The sequence below is a fragment of the Nerophis lumbriciformis genome, linkage group LG11, assembly GCF_033978685.3.
Source record: "Nerophis lumbriciformis linkage group LG11, RoL_Nlum_v2.1, whole genome shotgun sequence".
Classification (NCBI taxonomy): Eukaryota; Metazoa; Chordata; class Actinopteri; order Syngnathiformes; family Syngnathidae; genus Nerophis; species Nerophis lumbriciformis.
The window spans coordinates 40469286-40491643 of NC_084558.2; the positions used below are offsets into that span (position 1 = coordinate 40469286).

The 22358-nt window shown below is 35.8% G+C and overlaps 1 protein-coding gene across 5 annotated transcripts in view; it reads right to left on the reverse strand.

The window, feature by feature from the left end:
* Nucleotides 1–22358, reverse strand: part of LOC133610392 (calcium-activated potassium channel subunit alpha-1a-like) — a 142258-nt gene that overhangs the window by 95822 nt on the left and 24078 nt on the right. For all 5 annotated transcript variants that reach the window (XM_061966597.2, XM_061966598.2, XM_061966596.2 and 2 more), the window contains exon 2: nt 10799–10945. In XM_061966597.2, coding sequence (XP_061822581.1) covers nt 10799–10945 — 147 coding nt within the window. The remainder of the gene's footprint in view (nt 1–10798; nt 10946–22358) is intronic.

The window sequence follows — 22358 nt, forward strand, 5'->3', positions numbered from 1 at the left end:
TCGGTAATATACCGCCTCTAAAAAGTACCGGTCCCCCCGCGCTCTCGTCGTCATGTCATTGCTGGTTTACGAGCAGAGGAGCATGTTCGGCAGCGCACAATCACAGATTACTTAAAAGCAGACAATGTGGGTAGACAGAAAAGGGAGAACGGACGCATTTTGGCTTAAAAACTAAAGATAAAGGTGAAGTTCTAACACTGAAACGCCCTCAGGAAGAGGTGCTTTAAGACATGGCTAGCTAGCTGGCGGCTAAAGTCCAGTCGGCAGTGTTTTAGCTACTTCCAAATCACTAATCCTCGCCTCCATGGCGACAAATAAAGTAAGTTTCTTACAAGTATCATCCCTGCAGGACCAGGAATAGCTAAACATGCTTCACTACACACCGTAGCTCACCGGCATCAAAATGTAAACAAATGCCATTGGGTGGATCTACACTTAACATCCACTGTAATGATACCAAATATAGGAGCGTATCTAGTCGATACTATTAAGATTACATCGATATTTTTTGGCATCACAACATCATCTTTTGTTTAAAAAAAAATTATATTATGTTTATAAACTCAGAAAATATGTCCCTGGACACATGAGGACTTTGAATAAGACCAATGTATGATCCTGTAAGTACTTGGTATCGGATTGATACCCAAATTTGTGGTATCATCCAAAACTAATGTAAAGCATCCAAACAACAGAAGAATAAGAGATTATTACATTTTAACAGAAGTGTAGATAGAACATGTTAAAAGAGAAAGCAAGCAGATATTAACAGTAAATGAACAAGTAGATTACTAATTCATTTTCTACCACTTGTCCTTAATAATTTTGACAAAATACGATAAAAGACACAATATGTTACTGCATATGTCAGCAGACTAAATAAGGAGCCTTTGTTTGCTTACTTACTACTAAAAGACAAGTTGTCTAGTATGTTCACTATTTTATTTAAGGACAAACTTGCAATAAGAAACATATGTTTAATGTACCGTAAGATTTTTTGTTAAAATAAAGCCAATAATGCAATTTTTTGTGGTCCCCTTTATTTAGAAAAGTATCGAAAAGTATCAAAATACATTTTGGTACCGGTACCAAAGTGTTGGTATCGGGACAACACTAGTATGCAATATACTGTAGTAACAGGTACATTCGTAATTCATGTAATATTTGCAGTATTTTGGTCATTTCAAACATTACCAGAACTTCTTTCCCGGGTGCATTGGTGTCACAGAATCGGTAGCTATAACTGCTCTCATTGAGATGTTGACTGATGGTATGGTTGTATCTTTCAGCACTTGCACTCTCATTGAGCTGCTGAATTCAGAATAATTCTCCTCTAATAAAAAAAAATTATTCCTAGCGATGGTTTTATGCCGTTTTCTATTTGTTGAGAGCCGTATAGTATCAAGTTGGTATCTCGTGAATTGTCAAAGTTGACCAACTGCTCGGCATAGTGCCACAACCTTTTACTATACATGTGAGAGGCATGATTTATGATCCAGCATTAACTTTTCCTAACTCAAAGCCTTTTTTTCATGACGATATTAGCAGCTCAAGCTAGCTAGTAGCTGTCCTACTCGCTAATGGTCGGAGGAGCAGTGTGAGCAAGGCGATGTGTCACGACGCCAGAAAAGTAGTTCCTCGACGTTAGCTCAAACAATAAACTGGTTAATATGCAGGTCCCGGCATGTAAATGGAGTGTGGTTGGATGATTTTTTTAGAGGGCTTCATAGGCAGATGAAAGAAAGGGAAAGTTGTTTACTGTTAAGAATGCATGGAAAAAGGTAAGACAAGTGTTCTTGTCTCACAGGGGGATTGTGGATGACGGTCAGAATTCCCCCAAAATTGCAGCTGACCTTAATAAAGCAAACACATCCAGCTACTATCTTTCATTATTACAAGGTAAATAAACCCTCAATAGCATAGCGTTATTGCAAAGTGCTCATAGTTTGCTGTGTGTCACGTATTGGCATGGAATCCATAAATAATGGAGGTTAACGCCCTTAAAAAGTGTCATGTTGTGTCGGTAACACTAACTAGTCGCCATGTGTAACTTGATCGTGTGTGTGTGTGTGTGTGTGTGTGTGTGTGTGTGTGTGTGTGTGTGTGTGTGTGTGTGTGTGTGTGTGTGTGTGTGTGTGTGTGAGTGTGTGCGTGCGTGTAGCTCACATACATGCACTACCACTACTACTACTACGCCACCCTCTTTGAATTATTCCAGGGACTTTTATTTTGTGCAGCACATGTTAGTCCAGTACACTTTGCTGGATTTTGTAGTTTTATTGTTCTGATCTGAATAACAGCGCAGTGGCCGTGTAGCTGCGATTAAAGCCGTCCTGGAAGCGCACCAAACACTCGCACAGTTTGTCCCAAAGAGCTTATACCATGCAGGAGGAAGAGGCTGTTACACTAATAGATGAATGTTGCGAGCGTCTCCTCACACCAAATCACCACATTCACTTATTTTGATTGGCACCTTATTCAACAATACGTTACATTGTAGTAATGCAGTTTAAGCACTGTTTTATCACTGACATCATTTTTCAACTAACCTTCATTTTTTAAAAATATACGAATTAAATTAAATGCTTTAATTTTTCAAATCTATTTAATTTGTCTTTTTTATGGATTTAATACTGTGTTGTTTTGAAAGATATAAACATATATGAACTCAAAGACATCCTTATTTAGCTAAATTATTAACTACCGTATATAATGACTAATAATAAAACAAATTATGTATAACAATACAAATAATAAAATATAACATTCATATAAAATTAAATAATATAAACATATATTGTATTCAATCAATACATTAAATCAATGGGTTTTATTGCACAAAACTAAAAAATAAATATATTATTTTAATGTGTGGCTCCAGTTGACATTTTTGATTTTATCTTTACTTACTTTAATATTTTTTGTTTATTTCATTATTAATTAGAACATAATAGCCCATTTAAACTAAAATAAAGGTATCCTTATTAAGCCTAAATATGAAAAACTGTATATGCAAAAATAATACAATAAATACATGTATTGAATATAATACAATAATGATTCAAATACACTAAAATATGAATTTGATATGCATATGTGGGTTACCCACATATGCGGTCCTCTCCAAGGTTTCTCATAGTCATTCACATCGACGTTCCACTGGGGTGAGTTTTTCCTTGCCCTTATGTGGGCTTTGTACCGAGGATGTCGTTGTGACTTGTGCAGCCCTTTGAGACACTTGTGATTTAGGGCTATATAAATAAACATTGATTGATTGATTGATTGATATTTTGGGAGCTTGAATTAACAAAATTATATTTACACACACATTATGTACATACATACATATATATATACACACACATATACACATGTATTAATGTACATATATACATATATAATGCATACATATATACACACATATTTATATACATACACAAATATGTGCATATATATATATATATATATATACTGTACATATTTATTTTTGTATTTATTTATTTTTTTAATGTAATTCTATTTTACTTGAATAATTTGAACTTTTATTCATTAAGAATATAAACAAGTAATTTTAGTCAACATTCTATACAGTTATTTCGCTAAAATCTTTAAAATATATCTATTCATCGCATACCAAAAGTACATTAAATAAATAAAGTATGTTTAACAAGAGATTATAACAAATATACTAAAATATTAGATTTCTATAATAACCACAGTTTTCATGAATATAAGCATATTTTGGGTGGTTTTGAAAAAATGTTGAGCTAAAAGTAAAATGTCTGGATCCAGTTAAAAATATAAAAAATGTTTGCTATAATAATGAAGTCAGTTCCTGACACATTTATATTACAGTACTGGGGCATCGTTTTATTCTGGAAACTTCTGGCAGCTGCCGCTGCCCCAAAATAGAGCATCAGACTCGGAGGCAAAGCCAAATATTGCTGCTATCGAGGCGCGGCCCCCTTTGGCACTCGGGTGGAACCACAGGTGGCAAGACGGAATTTTGTTACGAGGCAGACGCCAGAATGTCAATGTTTAAAAAAAAAAAATCTCTTACTGAATGCGGTAAATATTTATTTAACGACGTAATTCATTTTAAAACAACATACTATTGCTCTGATTGATCAGATTCATCATTCTGTAGCACACATGACAGAATGGACATGGGCACAGTCAGTTATTTGGAATCTATTTATGTCAGTCACGGTGGGGAAAAATACAGCTCAAAGCACAAATCTTAAGGGTTGTTTTGTAGTAGTGTTGTCCCGATACCAATATTTTGGTACCAGTACCTGTACTAAATGTATTTCGATACTTTTCTGTACTTTTCTAAATAAAAGGGACCACAAAAAATTGCACGATTGGCTTTATTTTAACAAAAAATCTTAGGGCACATTAAACATGTTTCCTATTGCAAGTTTGTCCTTAAATAAAATAGTGAACATACTAGACAACTTGTCTTTTAGTAGTAAGTAAGCAAACAAAGACTCCTAATTAGTCTGCTGACATATGCAGTAACATATTGTGTCATTTATCATTCTATTATTTTTTCAAAATTGTTAAGGACAAGTGGTAGAATGTGAATTATTAATCTACTTGTTCATTTACTGTTAATATCTGCTTACTTTCTCTTTTAATATGTTCTATCTACACTTATGTTAAAATGTAATAATCACTTATTCTTCTGTTGTTTGGATGCTTTACATTAGTTTTGGATGATGATACCACAAATTTGGGTATCAATCTGATACCAAGTCAGTACAGGATCATACATTGGTCATATTCACTAGAGAAAACTTAAACAAGTTGAAAAACTTATTCGGGTGTTACCATTTAGTGGTCAATTGTATGGAATATGTACTGTACAGTGCAATCTACTAATAAAAGTTTCAATTAATCAATCAAAACTCATGTGTCCAGGGACATATTTCCTGAGTTTATAAACATAATATAAACATTTTTTAAACGGGGTGAAACCGGTACTTTTTAGAGGCGGTATAATACCGAATATGATTCATTAGTACCGCGGTACTATACTGATACCGGTATACCGTACAACCCTCCTTTGTTGTTTGCATTGTTTTTAGGATCAACGTTCTTAGTCCCATAAAAAAAAATGTTTGATTCTTTTTTGACATTTTGGAACTGGGACTGACTTTGCAAAAATAGACATGCAATTAAAATTTTACTCTGCAGTCCAGCAATGTCTATCCACATCAATTTCGTAAACAATTTGCAACGAGACATTGATACAACGTTGATTATACATACATGTCCTTTAAAAGGGACTTTGAAACAACGTTGCAAAATAGTTTTATATGTAAGTTGAGAGGGAGGGGAATTACCAAATGTCAATGGTCAAATCAACGTCACAACCTGACATTAAATAAACGTTGTCAAAAAGCATGTTGTTTTAATGTTGTATTTGTGTTGTAAAATGTTGGTTGGAAAATGACCAATATTCAATGGTTAAATCAATATCAGAACATTAATTAAATGTCGTCAAAAAGCATGTTCCAACGTTAGGTTTGAGTTGCTCAACGTCAGGACTTAATTCTACAAGTTCTCAACGATGATTTAATGTCTTGTGCCAGCTGGGAATGAAATATCAAAATCATCAGTTCATTTTCACGTCTACTGGATCTCGTAGGGCACTACAACCAAATGCCCTTAATGTAAAATCGATACTTCTAAGATGTAAGTACAAGGCTGAAGACAACTCCCTGTGTAGTCTGTCACCTGATCGGACTTCCTCGACACTTTGGTAAAGTGAGACAAGTGTGACTCATAAGCTGTTTTCGTTTGACAACTGCCGTTAACAAGGGAAGTCAGAGATACATATATTACCGTATTTCTCGGACTATAAGTTGCTCCGGAGTATAAGTCGCACCGGCCGAAAATGCATAATAAAGAAGGAAAAAAAACATATATAAGTCGCACTGGAGTATAAGTCGCATTTTTGGGGGAAATGTATTTGATAAAACCCAACACCGAGAATAAACATTTGAGAGGCAATTTAAAATAAATAAAGAATAGTGAACAACAGGCTGAATAAGTGTACGTTATATGAGGCATAAATAACCAACTGAGAACATGCCTGGTATGTAAACGTAACATATTATGGTAAGAGTCATTCAAATAACTATAACATATAGAACATGCTATACGTTTACCAAACAAACAATCTGTCACTCCTAATCGCTAAATCCCATGAAATCTTATACGTCTAGTCTCTTACGTGAATGAGCTAAATAATATTATTTGATATTTTACGGTAATGTGTTAATAATTTCACAAAATTTCATAAGTCGCACCCCCGGCCAAACTATGAAAAAAACTGCGACATATAGTCCGAAAAATACGGTATATGTATTTGTGAAACCTGTTTTACTGCTCTCTTGGCCAGGTCAGTCTTGCAAAAGAGATTTTATTTGCAATGAGTGTTTACCTGGTTAAATAAAGAAAAAGGAAGGAAAAAAAGTAACTCTTCCTGTTTTTAAGTTCTGTGAAAATATTGCATTTTTATGAAATTAATTTATGAATTATGAAAAAAACTGCGACTTATAGTCTGAAAAATACGGTATGTACAGTATGATTGATGCAAAAGTGTCCTTTATGGTGTCGATTGAAAAAAATAATAATAATACTGATGACTCATTCTGTGCCACCTGTGCTAGTTTGGCTATGCTAGCAACAGCCATTCCAAAGTAGCTATACTACATTTTACTGGGTTATTTTTTATTTTTTGTCTGGTTTTGTATTTGTTTTATATCATACCGTGAGGTGTATATTATTTTTTGTTCGGTTTGTACTTCATGAAGTTTTTGCATTTGTTGTTGTTTTTTGTGTGTGTTTTGTTTGTTTTCATTATATTTGCATGTATTTGTTTGGTTTGTATGCTTGTGAATCTGGGCTATCCATTAACTACTTATGTTGAAGGAGGCAGGAAATATAAGTTTTTCTTCATCCTGTTCCTTCTCAAGCATAGGTGTGTAAATATGTGTTTTGTTGTTAGAGTTTAATTGTCTATTGATCAAAAATGCACATCAATGAAAGAGATAAATAAAAAATTAATGAAAAAAATGAATGAATTTACCAGTTAAAAGCTATCACTAACATAATGCTACATTATATTAAGTATCAAAGTAGCGTAAACATAAGCTTGGAGTTAGCTAACTAGCTATCTAAATCCTTTAAAAAAATGTTTAACTCTTTGAGTCCAAAAAGGTTTTCTTTGGTATCAGATCATTATGTGGTTGTGTGTTAAATGCATCTATGACATGATTAGCAAAAGATTGTCACATAATGTTATGAAAACTGTGTTTAACAGCACAGCGGGAACGGGGAGATAAAAGAAAAACAATAACGCATCAAACGACAGATGGGATCTCTCAGCGTTGTCAATCTGTGGTGGGTGCATTGTTGCAAATATAGGATCCCGTTGACTGCAACTCAGTAAACACGTTTTTTATTTAAAGAATGGCCGTGCGCGACCCGAGGGTCCCTGGTTCAATCCCCACCTAGTACCAACCTCGTCATGTCCGTTGTGTCCTGAGCAAGACACTTCACCCTTGCTCCTGATGGGTGCTGGTTAGCGCCTTGCATGGCAGCTCCCTCCATCAGTGTGTGAATGTGTGTGTGAATGGGTAAATGTGGAAGTAGTGTCAAAGCGCTTTGAGTACCTTGAAGGTAGAAAAGCGCTATACAAGTACAACCCATTTATCATTTATCATTTAAAGAGCTGACCTTCCGTAAATAAATGTTAAGCACCTGGAAGGTGTATTGAGGAGGCTTCTGACTGCTAATTAAAGAACGACATACACTATATTGCCAAAAGTATTTGGGCAACCGTCCAAATGATCAGAATCAGGTGTCCTAATCACTTGGCCCGGCCACAGGTATATAAAATCAAGCACTTAGGCATGGAGACTGTTTCTACAAACATTTGTGAAAGAATGGGCCGCTCTCAACGTGTATATATATATATGCGGTTTATAGTCCGGTGCGGCTAATATATGGGAAAATATTTTTTGGCCCTAAAATTTAGATTGCCAGATAGAAAAGCGTGATTCATCACTCCAGAGAAGGCGTTTCCACTGCTCTAGAGTCCAGTGGCGACGTGCTTTACACCACTGCATCCGGCGCTTTGCGTTGGACTTGGTGATGTATGGCTTAGATCCAGCTGCCCGGCCATGGAAACCCATTCCATGAAGCTCTCTGCGTACTGTACGTGGGCTAATTGGAAGGTCACATGAAGTTTGGAGCTCTGTAGCAACTGTGCAGAAAGTCGGCGACCTCTTTGCACTATGCCCTTCAGCATCCGCTGACCCCTCTCTGTCAGCCACTTGGTGGCTGAGTTGCTATTGTTCCCAAACTCTTCCATTTTCTTATAATAAAGCCGACAGTTGACATCACCATGGAGTTATTGAGTCTATTTAGCTGATTGGAGAGCTAGCTTCCGCAGCTACTGGGTCCGGTTTTGTTTGATCAGCCGTTTTACTGCCGTGTTACAGACACCGTTTGGAAACAATTAAGGTATGTATATAAATATTTACAAAATCTTTCTGTGTAGACTGCAAAGAGTCAGTGTTCAAAAACAAGAAAAAAAAAATACAAAAGTTAGGAGCATTTTACTTGAACTAAGCAAAATTATCTGCCAATAGAACAAGAAAATTTGGCGTGTCAAGACTTTCCAAAACAAGTAAAATTAGCTAACCTCAATGAACCCAAAAATACTTTAAAATAAGTATATTCTCACTAATAACAAGTGCACTTTTTTTGGTAGAAAAAAAAAAGACCTTTTTGCTCAATATGTTGAAAAATATTCTTAAATTAAGTAAATGCTAGTGCCATTATCTTGATATAATGATATGCATCATGATTTTTTTTTTCATGCTTGAAGTAAGAAATTATTACTTTAAAAAAGCAGTTTTATACTTGTGAGTGTTGATGACACAGCTTGCAACAGTTGATATTCTAATTCAGTGGTTCTTAACCTGGGTTCGATGGAATCCTAGGGGTTCGGTGAGTCGGGCTCAGGTGTTCGGTGGAGGTCAAGACACACCCGACTCATCGTGTAAATAAAAACTTCTCCCTATCGGCGTATTACGGATACGGCAACAGCTGACTGATTTGCAGGTGTGTAATTTGTTGTGAGTTTATGCACTGTTGGTTTTGTTCTTTGAACAAGGTGATGTTCATGCACGGTTCATTTTGTGCACCAGTAAAAAAACATGGTAACACTTTAGTATGGCGAACATATTCACCATTAATTAGTTAAAGTTAAAGTTAAAGTACCAATGATTGTCACACACACACACTAGGTGTGGCGAGATTATTCTCTGCATTTGACCCATCACCCTTGATCACCCCCTGGGAGGTGAGGGGAGCAGTGGGCAGCAGCGGTGGCCGCGCCCGGGAATCATTTTTGGTGATTTAACCCCCAATTCCAACCCTTGATGCTGAGTGCCAAGCAGGGAGGTAAGGGGTCCCATTTTTATAGTCTTTGGTATGACTCGGCCGGGATTTGAACTCACAACCTACCGATCTCAGGGCGGACACTCTAACCACTAGGCCACTGAGCTTGTTGCTTATTAACATGCAAATTAGTAACATATTGGCTCTTAAGTAGTCATTATTAAGTACTTATTAATGCCTTATTCGGCATGGCCTTATTATAACCCTAACCCTCTAACCCTAACCCTAACCAAATAACTCTAAATTAAGTCATTTTACTTAGAATATGTTCCCCTAGTGTCCAAAAAAACTCTAAATTAAGTCTTTGTTACTTAGAATATGTTCCCCATACTAAAGTGTTACCAAAAACATATAACTTTGTCTTGAATTTGAAAAAAAACAACATTTTATTTTTCACTAAAGAAGGGTTTGGTGAATGCGCATATGAAACTGGTAGGGTTCGGTACCTCCAACAAGGTTAAGAACCACTGTTCTAGTTTCAAGCATGTTTAACTCAATATAGGTCATAAAATCTCAGCAACTAGCTGTAATATCTTACTGAGATCATTTAGTACCAAAACCCTTAAAACAAGTAAAACACTAACATAAAATCTGCTTAGTGAGAAAAATTATCTTATCAGACAGAAAATAAGCAAATATCACCCTTATTTGAGATATTTAATCTTACTTAGATTTCAGTTTTTGCAGTGTAAACAACTAATCTCGCAACGTATGTATATGCGGTTTATAGTCCGGTGCGGCTAATATATGGGAAAATATTTTTTGGCCCTAGAATTTAGTGGGTGCGGCTAACCAGTGGCTAACTAGCGTGCTAGCATATACATTGGCACCAAGCTACATGGCCATGTGAATGGAGTTGTATGTAGATGTTATGCTGTGCCTGTCAAATAACATGGCCCATTAAAAGGCTTGAGAACACACATCTGCTACGTTTAGCTAAGCTGCCGTTGCCGTGGCAACAGACGACCGCTACTACGGTGGTTGATGTTTCATGCAACGACTAGCACGCCGGCATGCAGCATTCATTGCGGAAGGCCGGGTCACACATAAAAAGGGACTCGAATCAACGACCCTTTGGTCACAGGCCACAATTTAACCTGTAAGGATGCTACGCTAGTGAAGGCACGCGCGTATGTCGCCATGGCAACCCCCCTGAACATGTCCTCACTCTCTCTCCCTCGCCGAGGAGCATTAGGGGATACGAGTGTGTGACCTTAATACACTCTTTAAAGCTCTCCTCTTTGTTGCATGTGTGCAGAGATAAGCCACCTAGATAAGCTTTGCACAGCCACAGATATACTTTAAACACAACACTCACCAGGACTCGCCCCGTCAACGTCTGCGCCGAGATCATGACCCCCGCCCAGTCCTTCACCGACGTCATCCAGCCCACCTCGCTGGCCGCCCCCTCATCCTTGTCCGCCCGCTTGAGGACGCCGTCGCCGGTGATGACCCGGTGGACCTCCTGCGAGAATACAAGAGGAGGCAACGTCAACACACAGGAACGAAATGTTATCAAGAGCCATTGTCTTATTCACTGTGATATGAAGAAAAATGTGTACTCACAATGCGAAATACACTATTAAATTATATAAACGGTATTGACAAATGTAAAAAAAATATTTAGATTTACGTATTAAACCACGAATCAGTATTAGTGGGACTAGTAACGTCAACATTTTTTGTATTTTTTTTAATTTTTGACTTCTTTAGAAAAAATATATATATATATTACTTATTTTATTTATTCGTCTAATTATCTTTTATTTAAAAATGACTTTCAAAAAACTGGAAAAATGACTTTCAAAAAACTGGAAAAATGACTTTCAAAAAACTGTTTGACAAAAGTCAGTAAAAAGTATTTATTTTTTGAAACAGACATTAAAAAAATCTTCGAAAAATTACTTATTTCACAAAAAAATGAAAAATATACATTTACTTTAATTTTACAAAAAAAACAGCAAAGCTTACTTTTTGTTTAATAAAATTCCAATAAAAAACACCAATAATCACTTTCAGAAATCACATACATACATATATATATATAATATATATATATACATACATACACATACATACATACATGTATACAGGGTTTTTCCCACGTTCAAAATTGTGTGGTGGCCGCCTCCAGCTAATTTTGTGCCGCCCCCAACCAGAGCGATTGATGTCCCTCTGCGGCAGCTACGTATTTTAACTGCAGTTGCAGCGTTGCGCCACTATAGAGGCACTATATATACAGTATATATATATATATATATATATATATTATTATTTTATTTTTTCTATGATAGTCACACACACACTAGGTGTGGTGAGATTATCCTCTGCATTTGACCCATCACCCTCACCCCCTGGAGGTGAGGGGAGCAGTGAGCAGCAGCGGTGGCCACGCCCGGGAATCATTTTGGTGATTCAACCCCCAATTCCAACCCTTGATGCTGAGTGCCAAGCAGGGAGGTAATGGGTCCCATTTTTATAGTCTTTGGTATGACTCGGCCGTGATTTGAACTCACGACCTACCGATCTCGACAGCAGTGCACCGGAAAGACAAATATTACTTATTTTATTTATTCGTCTAATTATCTTTTATTTAAAAATGACTTTCAAAAAACTGGGAAAATTACTTTCAAAAAACTGGAAAAATTACATTCAAAAAACCGTTTGACAAAAGTCAGTAAAAATTATTTATTTTTTTAAACAGACATTAAAAAAATCTGCGAAAAATTACTTATTTCACAAAAAAATTAAAAATATACATTTACTTTAATTTTACAAAAAAAACAGCAAAGCTTACTTTTTGTTTAATAAAATTCCAAAAAAAACACCAATAATCACATACATACATACATACATACATACATATATATATATATATATATATATATATATATATATATATATATATATATATATATATATATATATATATATATATATATATATATATATATATATATATATATATATATACACACACACAGGGTTTTTCCCACGTTCAAAATTGTGTGGTGGCCGCCACCAGCTAATTTTGTGCCGCCGCCCCACACACTAGGTGTGATGAGATTATCCTCTGCATTTGACCCATCACCCTCACCCCCTGGAGGTGTGGGGAGCAGTGAGCAGCAACGGTGGCCACGCCCGGGAATCATTTTGGTGATTCAACCCCCAATTCAACCCTTGATGCTGAGTGCCAAGCAACTGAAGCAACTACCGAAGAAGAAACAGATCGAATCCTGTTGTTTCCCGCTACTTGGTGCATAACGTCGACCGCCGTAACAAGTGGATTTCTGCCATACGGAGCATGATACGGAGGGATCACTGGACTCCTACAGAACACTCCAGACTGTGCTGTGAACATTTTGTCTCTGGTAAGTGAACACAGCTAGTAGTGTTAGCTTCGTTTCCAACCTTTTCTGACTAATTATAATAGATTGATTGATTGAAAAATGTATTAGAAGTTTGCATAGGATCAGGTAGAGTTTCATGACGGTCAACTAAAGGGAGTTACCCCAAGAAAACATTACAAGCATGTCGTGTTTATCTAAAAAAAAAAAAAGTTTCCTCCGTATCAGAGTAAAGTTTTTATGTTTTTAGCGTTGCAGATATGGCAGGCAAAATCAGCCACCACTTTAAAAAGCGATATCAGGAGGAGGAAAGTCAAGAGTCCAGGTGAAACTGAGCAGATAAATTAACGTAACAGGCAGTTAAAATGTAATAATTCATTGTGGTGACAACATGTAGAACATTTTGTCCACAGAGCGCCTGAAGGCTGCTTCAAAATCATCTATAAGTGTCTCAAGCAAAAGTGGCCCCACCACACAAGCTATCAGCCCATCATTCTCTTATGCAAGCACTGAGGCCACAGGTGTCAAAGTCAAAGCCCGGGGACCAGATCTGGCCCGCGACATCATTTTATCTGGCCCGCAAACACCTGGAAATGATATGTGTCAATAAAGTATTTAATATATTCTCACTAAATGTAATGGATTTTTTTCATTTTTCAAATACCGTATTTTTCGGACTATAAGTCGCAGTTTTTTTCATAGTTTGGCCGGGGGTGCGACTTATACTCAGGAGCGACTTATGTGTGAAATTATTAACACATTACCGTAAAATATCAAATAATATTGTTTAGCTCATTCACGTAAGAGACTAGACTAGACGTACAAGATTACATGGGATTTAGCGATTAGGAGTGACAGATTGTTTGGTAAACATATAGCATGTTCTATATGTTATAGTTATTTGAATGACTCTTACCATAAAATGTTACATTAACATACCAGGCACCTTCTCAGTTGGTTATTTATGCCTCATATAACGTACACTTATTCAGCCTATTGTTCACTATTCTTTATTTATTTTAAATTGCCTTTCAAATGTCTATTCTTGGTGTTGGGTTTTATCAAATACATTTCCCCAAAAAATGAGAATTATACTCCAGTGCGACTTATATATGTTTTTCCCCTTATCTATTATGCATTTCCGGCCGGTGCGACTTATACTCCGGAGCGACTTATACCCCGGAGCGACTTATACTCCGAAAAATACGGTATGTGCACTGCTTGACATTGCATGCCCTTTAAACTTTAATAGTATCCATTATTGTAACAAATAATACAGTATATTATCATACTTTCCAAAAAATTTTTGTCTAAATAAAAATAAATACTTAAATATCTGCTTGACTTATGATTTTACAGCAAACTACCCATCAAATGAATAAAAATGACAATAAATTGTATGGCGTTCTTTACAGCATATTACTGTATATTGAAAAAAACTAAAATTTGTACATACATATATATATATATATATATATATATATATATATATATATATATATATATATGCTAGCAAAAAACTATATATTTTGAGCAATTATTTTAAAACATTTCTTTGAATGCATTTATATCTTTTTTGGACATTTTACATACTCTTTCTTAGGTGCATTTTCATGTAGCCTATACATTTTGAAAACCTTTACATTTGACTGAAGCATGAATGCATACATGTATTTATTATTTTGTATTATTTTCTTTAATTCAGCATGCACATATTTTTGCTTTATTTTGTTCCAGCCCAAAATCAACTGGGATGAGGCTCCTGAACATGAAGGGGTGAGCGAGCGTATGAGTGAATGAATGGTGTGTGTTTTACATAAAGAGCCTCCGGTGTGAGCAGTGTGTGTACTGTATATACTGCATATAGTATGTGTACGTACAGTAGTTAAACAAACACAAGCTTCCGGCTCACATGTCAAGCATCCATGATGATGGCACACGTAAAGTAAACCCCTCCCCAAAATAGCCCTGCTTTTCCCGTCCATGACTCAAAGCTATTAGAAACACACGTGTGCCTTGATGTCCATGCCGGTGATTTTAGCGCCACACGTTCTGCACATGAGGAAAGGGCCGCCTTCAAAGCGTCCAGACCGACGACCCCCCCACACACCCCACTACCCCCCCGTGCATTGCAAGTATGCATTTCCACAGAGCCGTAAATCTTTGTGTGTTTTATGTTTTGTTTTTTAGCACCACCTTATCAACGGAAAAGTCACATGCAGCAGTTGTGGATAGATGACATATATTAAAACGGAGTTAAAATACATAAAAACTGTGGATTTCACACCAACAATATCCACAAAGGTTAAGTCTGAACCAGTGGTTAGAGTGTCCGTCCTGAGATCGGTAGGTTGTGAGTTCAAACCCCGGCCGAGTCATACCAAAGACTATAAAAATGGGACCCATTACCTCCCTGCTTGGCACTTAGCATCAAGGGTTGGAATTGGGGGTTGAATCACCAAAAATGATTCCACCGCTGCTGCTCACTGCTCCCCTCACCTCCCAGGGGGTGATCAAGGGGGATGGGTCAAATGCAGAGAATAATTTTGCCACACCTAGTGTGTGTGTGTGTGTGCGACAATCATTGGTACTTTAACTTTAATCCATCCATCTATTTTATACCACTTGTCCCTTTTATTTTCTAGCAATTTATGTTTATACAAATATACTGTATAATCAAAGTCATACTTGTATCTAAGCACATTAAAAGAAAACGTTCTACATTTTAAACCACTCTTTAATAGGAGCTTGGAAGATTAAAAAAAAAGAAGTATTTTTGTAGTTTTATGTTATTTATTTTTTTATTATAGTTATTGATATAGTCAAGTATTATTATTTTTTAGACTTTAATCATAATTTTTTTCAATACTATTAGTGTATTTTTCATATTGTCATACTCAAAACGTTGGTTGTGCTTTTTTATTTGCATGTCACATACACATCTCTCCTAGTTAAGAAGTCTTAAAGGGGAATTACACTTTTTGGGGAATTTTGCCTATGATTCACAATCCTTATGTGAGACAAGAACACATTGTTTCTCTTTTTTTTTTTGCATTCTAAATTGTAAATCACTGCAAAAACTGAAATCTAAGTAAGATTAAATATCTTAAATAAGGGTGATATTTGCTTATTTTCTGTCTGATAAGATAATTCTTCTCACTAAGCAGATTTTATGTTAGAGTGTTTTACTTGTTTTAAGGGTTTTGGTCCTAAATGACCTCAGTAAGATATTACAGCTGGTTGCTGAGATTTGATGACCTATATTGAGTAAAACATGCTTGAAACTAGAATATAAAGTGTTGCAAAGCTGTGTCATCAACACTCAGAAGTTTAAAACTGTTTTTTAAAGTAATAATTTCTTACCTCTAGCATGAAAAAAAAATCATGATTTTGACACAAAAGTGTCTCATAATTAAAACGGATGACAGCCAAATGGACTTTGCTGTTTTATTTTCAATTAAACAATAGAAAATACGTACTCATATAGTAGTACAGTTGGCACAGTACAGTAAACGGACAGTTAATATTTAAACATTTAACATGTGACATCTCAAACAATTTTCAACAGAAATAGTTCATGCACATTCAGATAAATTCTTGAAAATTACAATTTAAAAAAATTATATATGTATATATGCGCACTAATTGACTGAAAGAGCACGCACTTGGCGCGATGATGTCATGTTGTCGATGGAAAAATGCATTTTTAGACCATATGATTTGCCTGAGCGGCTAGGAGACTCCGAGAGTAACAAGCGGTTGCCTTGTTGCCTTTCCATTAAGAACAATAAATTAGTTTTCAGTATAAGTTTGCTGGTTTCAAGAAATGTAATGGCGAGCGCATATCATTATGTCAAGATAATGGCACTAGCATTTACTTAATTTAAGAATATTTTTCAACATATTGAGCAAAAAGGTTTCTCTTTTTTTCTACCAAGAAAAGTGCACTTGTTATTAGTGAGAATGTACTTATTTTATAGTATTTTTGGGTTCATTGAGGTTAGCTAATTTGACTTGTTTTGGAAAGTCTTGACAAGCCAAATTTTCTTGTTCTATTGGCAGATAATTTTGCTTAGTTCAAATAAAATACCCCTAATTTTTGTAATTTTTTTTCTTGTTTTTGAAAATTGACTTTTTGCAGTGGAAATAAACGTTAGAAAAAATCAGCTAACAATGGAGCCAATCGGAGCTTATCTATTCCACCCATAAAGCCCTCTAAAAATATCTAATAACCGCCAACAATACTCCATTTATGTTTCGTGACCTGAATATTACCCAAGTATTACAAGCGTTACTGTTATTATAAACGCTATTGTTAAGGACCTATTTTTAGCGGCGCTTTGATCACAGGGAGGTAACTAGCTTATGCTGCTATATGACATCATGGGCTGGTGAGCTGCTCTCTCGCCTCTGAGTTGGTGAAAGTTCATTCTAGATTATAAATCATCTCACCTAAATAGTAGAAGGTTGTGGCCATAAACCGATAAATTGGTCAACTTTGACATCCAATTTAAACTGGGAAATGGCGAGAAAGACACGGAAAGATGCACCCACTTATTTTATAATCCTTCGCGGGGATTATGAGTCAGCTGTGGCATTTCTGGCTTTTTCCATTCATCCTTTTGATAGATTTAGTAAAGAAAAATCGCTAAAGTTGATTTAAAAAAAAAAAAAAATGTAGGCCTACTTAATATAATTGAAATATAATAATAAATAATTGAAAAATAATATCCATCCCTCCATCCATTTTCTACCGCTTTGTCCCTTTCGGGGTCAAGGGGGTGCTATATTTTTAAATGCTTTTTTTTTCAAATTAGTTTCACTAAAAACGCCACATTTTTCCTCAAAAATGGTGTGACTAAATTTTGTTGGTGGATTTTATCCACATAAACACTAAGTTTGGACATTATTTCTAAGGCGGACACATCAGTGTTTCTCAAACTTAGACGCAGTTAGTTTTGACGCTCACAAAGACATTATAACGCACCTGGTCTGCCAGAGAATAAGAATACTGAGCAGGAGGAAATAGTGTTGACAACTAAGCGATTTTCTCAACATATTTAGTGAATACTATGGCTGTGAATTTTTGGGCACCATATGTGCAGTAGGGGTTACGATTCGATTCAGAATCAATTCTCAATTTGAAATCAATACTATTTTAATAACATTGGGTGCCAGTTATATGATTAACAACATTTGTATTTGTTTATGTGAAGGACAATGTGCAGTTACATTAAGGAGATGCCTGCACCAGATTTAGCACCGTGCTAATTTCCATCTGTAGTCCTTTTATGGTGCATCTAACATCCACAATTAAATTACACAGGATTTAAAATACACAACAACATTGAAATGACATAATGATAAACAATTTAAAATACAAGTACAATACATAGAGGGCGTTGTGAATTACAAATCAGTGGCCGGTCAAGTATTTTAGCAGCTTCATTTAAAGTGCAGAAGTATATAAAGTGCAGCAGTTTTTATCAAAGTCCACATACAGTGCAGTAGCCATAAGATGATACCCATAATGGTATCATTCAATAGCTACAAAATAAACAGCTCTGATAGATTTCTATATTACTTAAAAGAAAAACTTTACCGTATTTTTCGGAGTATAAGTCGCACCGGCCGAAAATGCATAATAAAGAAGGAAAAAACATAAGTCGCACTGGAGTATAAGTCGCATTTTTTGGGGAAATTTATTTGATAAAACCCAACACCAAGAATAGACATTTGAAAGGCAATTTATAATAAATAAAGAATAGTGAACAACAGGCTGAATAAGTGTACGTTATATGAGGCATAAATAACCAACTGAGAACGTGCCTGGTATGTTAACGTAACATATTATGGTAAGAGTCATTCAAATAACTATAACATATAGAACATGCTATACGTTTACCAAACAATCTGTCACTCCTAATCGCTAAATCCCATGAAATCTTATACGTCTAGTCTTTTACGTGAATGAGCTAAATAATATTATTTGATATTTTACGGTAATGTGTTAATAATTTCACACATGAGTCGCTCCTGAGTATAAGTCGCACCCCCGGCCAAACTATGAAAAAAACCTGCAACTTATAGTCCGAAAAATACGGTAAATTAAAACAAAGACAGTAATGACATTTTATTTTGAAAAGTATTTAAAAATGTATCTGAATACATTTTGGTACCGGTACCAAAATATAATATTCTTCATCTAATTGGGAAGATATAAACATCCCAGCTGTCGGCATCCCAGTGAGAGCAGACATTGTACAGTAAGTGATTGTTTTAAAATGTTTGTTGTTTCTCATGAAGTCTGTCCTGAGTAGTAGTCGGTGTTGTTGAAGGAAAAAGCAAACTTTGTGGTGAGTCTGTGAAAAGATTGCACCGCTGTATACTTAAAATGAGCAAAATACACACATTTTACATGTTCTTTATATATGTGCCTGTTACTACATTACATATGTACTTACTGTATGTACAGTCAATTTATCGTTGATGGAGGGGTTTGGATGTTTTTAGAGCACTATGTAGGCGGAATAGAGCGACGCCCCTTTGACTCCATTGTTAGCGGACTTTTTCTAACATTTATTTATAATTTAAAATGCATAAAATAAAGAAAAACGTGTTCTTGTCTTACATTAGTATTGTTGAGTTGAGTTGAGTTTATTTGGAACATGCAAGCATACAACATGATACATCTCAATTTCCAGTTTCTCTTTTCAACATGTTCGAAAAGGAGTAGGAAGAAGCAGAACTTATTTAATCCTACCTCTTTTCTTTTACATAACAGTTGCTAAAACTTTTGTTCACTTCCTGTTCTCAATTTATTCACAATACACTCCATAAGTAATCACAATAAAAATAAAAATAAATAATTGGTGAAATAAGTTATATTTCATATGATGAGATGAGTAAGATTATCTAGAAAATGAATGTATGGATGAAATAAATTCAGAATGTTTATCATGGTTCTTCTTCTTTGTAAACACTTTAAGTTTGAAGAGTTTCTTGAAGTGGATCATATTAGTACATTGTTTGATTGCTTTGCTTAATCCATTCCATAATTTAATTCCACATACTGATATACTGAAGGTCTTAAGTGTTGTACGAGCATAACAATGTTTTCAACTACATTTTTCTCTAAGATTATATTTCTCCTCTTTTTTTGAGAATAATTGCTGTATATTCTTGGGTAGCAGGTTATAGTTTGCTTTGTGTATAATTTTAGCTGTTTGCAAATTCACTATTCAAATATATTGTGAATGATGGGCACCATTTAAAAACAGTGCAGTTCTCCTATAAGTGCAAAACTTTAGTGCAATAAAGTCAAATACATTTATAAAATGTGGTGTCGATGCATTGACAAAAAGTGCTTCTCCTGTTCAATTCCCTGAGGCCACTATGACGCAGTGAGAAGATGCTAGGGCACAGTTACCTTAGTTACTGTTGCTAGGTCTGATAAGGATGGACAGAAGGCATTCGAGACAGTATGCACTACAAAAAAAAAAATTTAAGTACTGAATTGAACTTGAATGTGCTACATTGTGATTTATAGTGTGGACGCTTTCTAATTCTGTCTCATATCCAACTAAAAAAAGATGGCGTTAATTAGTATGTCTCAGTGATTCACAACCCGAAAACATCCAAATGTAAGGACCCCCCCAACCCCCACCCCACCATTAATCACCTCCACTATTAGGGGAAAATTGATGGCTGCACTCTGAAATTCAATTAGGTAAGGAGGCATTAAGTAGAGGCCAGCCGACCACGGAGCTCTCTTACTGCGACACAGAGCCCTGCGGCGCTAACCGCATCCTACTAGCACAACATGGACGTCAACAGTGTTGTATATTAATATTGACATGTGTTATATAGACCAGTGTTTTTCAACCTTTTTTGAGCCAAGGCACATTTTTAGTGTTGAAAAAATGCGGAGGCACACCACCAGCAGAAATCATTAAAAAACGAGTTGACAGTAAAGAGTCGTCGTCGCAATTGTTGGATATGACTTTAAACCCTAACCAAGCATGCATCACTATAGCTCTTGTCTCAAAGTAGGTGTAATGTCACCACCTGTCACATCACACCCTGACTTATTTGGACTTTTTTGCGTTTTTCCTGTGTGTAGTGTTTTACTTCTTGTCTTGCGCTCCTATTTTGGTGGCTTTTTCTCTTTTTTTTGGTGCTTTCCTGTAGCAGTTCCATGTCTCTTTTTTTTGGTGCTTTCCTGTAGCAGTTCCATGTCTTCCTTTGAGCGATATTTCCCGCATCTACTTTGTTTTAGCAATCAAGAATATTTCAGTTGTTTTTATCCTTCTTTGTGGGGGCATTGTTGATTGTCATGTCATGTTCGGATGTACTTTGTGGACGCTGTCTTTGCTCCGCAGTAAGTCTTTGCTGTCGTCCAGCATTCTGTTTTTGTTTACTTTGTAGCCAGTTCAGTTGTAGTTTCGTTCTGCATAGCCTTCCCTAAGCTTCAATGCCTTTTCTTATGGGCACTCACCTTTTGTTTATTTTTGGTTTAAGCATTAGACACCTTTTTACCTACACGCTGCCTCCCGCTGTTTCCGACATCTACAAAGCAATTAGCTACAGGTTGCCACCTACTGATATGGAAGAGTATTACAAGGTTACTCTGCCGAGCTCTAGGCAGCACCGACACTCAACAACAACACATCATTTGCAAAAAATATTTTTAACCCAAATAGGTGAAATTAGATAATCTCCCACGGCACACCAGACTGTATCTCACGGCACACTGGTGTGCCGCGGCACAGTGGTTGAAAAACACTGATATAGACAACGTACAAAGTGGACTATTCAAATATTAATGCGTTGGCACCAATTACAAATAGTGCCAAAAATGTCGTCCTGTGATGTTAACACACTCCACAAATATAGCAGACATGTTTTGCTGAAAATGCAACGTTTTCACACGAATACACAGAATTTGCATAATTCCAACATTGCGTTAAAACTTAACATTGTTCCTTATAACTGTAAAACTGGATGTGTTTCGCTGAAATCCCTAAATTGTGTTCCACGGCATACTTTGACACACTGTTGAAATCTATAAAGAGCCAGCAAGTCTGTGCAAAAATGCAATATTTTGACAGAACTTAAAAACAGGAAGAGTTATGTTATTTCCTCCTTTTTCTTTATTTAACTAGGTAAAAAGTCATTGCAAATAAAATCTCTTTTGCAAGACTGACCTGGCCAAGAGAGCAGTAAAACAGGTTTCACAAATACATATAACCACAACAAAAAACAGGAGCAGTCATACACTATAGTTAAAAGTACAAATCACGTATATTAACATTAAAAACACGCAATAGGTAAAACAGGGTCTCTGCAGGTTTCAACATGTCAAACTTCAGACTTTTTAAGACTTTTTTAAGACCATCTTGAAAATAATTTAAGACCATTTCTCATCCATACGGACAAAAAATACAAGGACAAAGTAAAATAAGAGTTCCAGAATGAATTGTAAGTACAAACCCCGTTTCCATATAAGTTGGGAAATTGTGTTAGATGTAA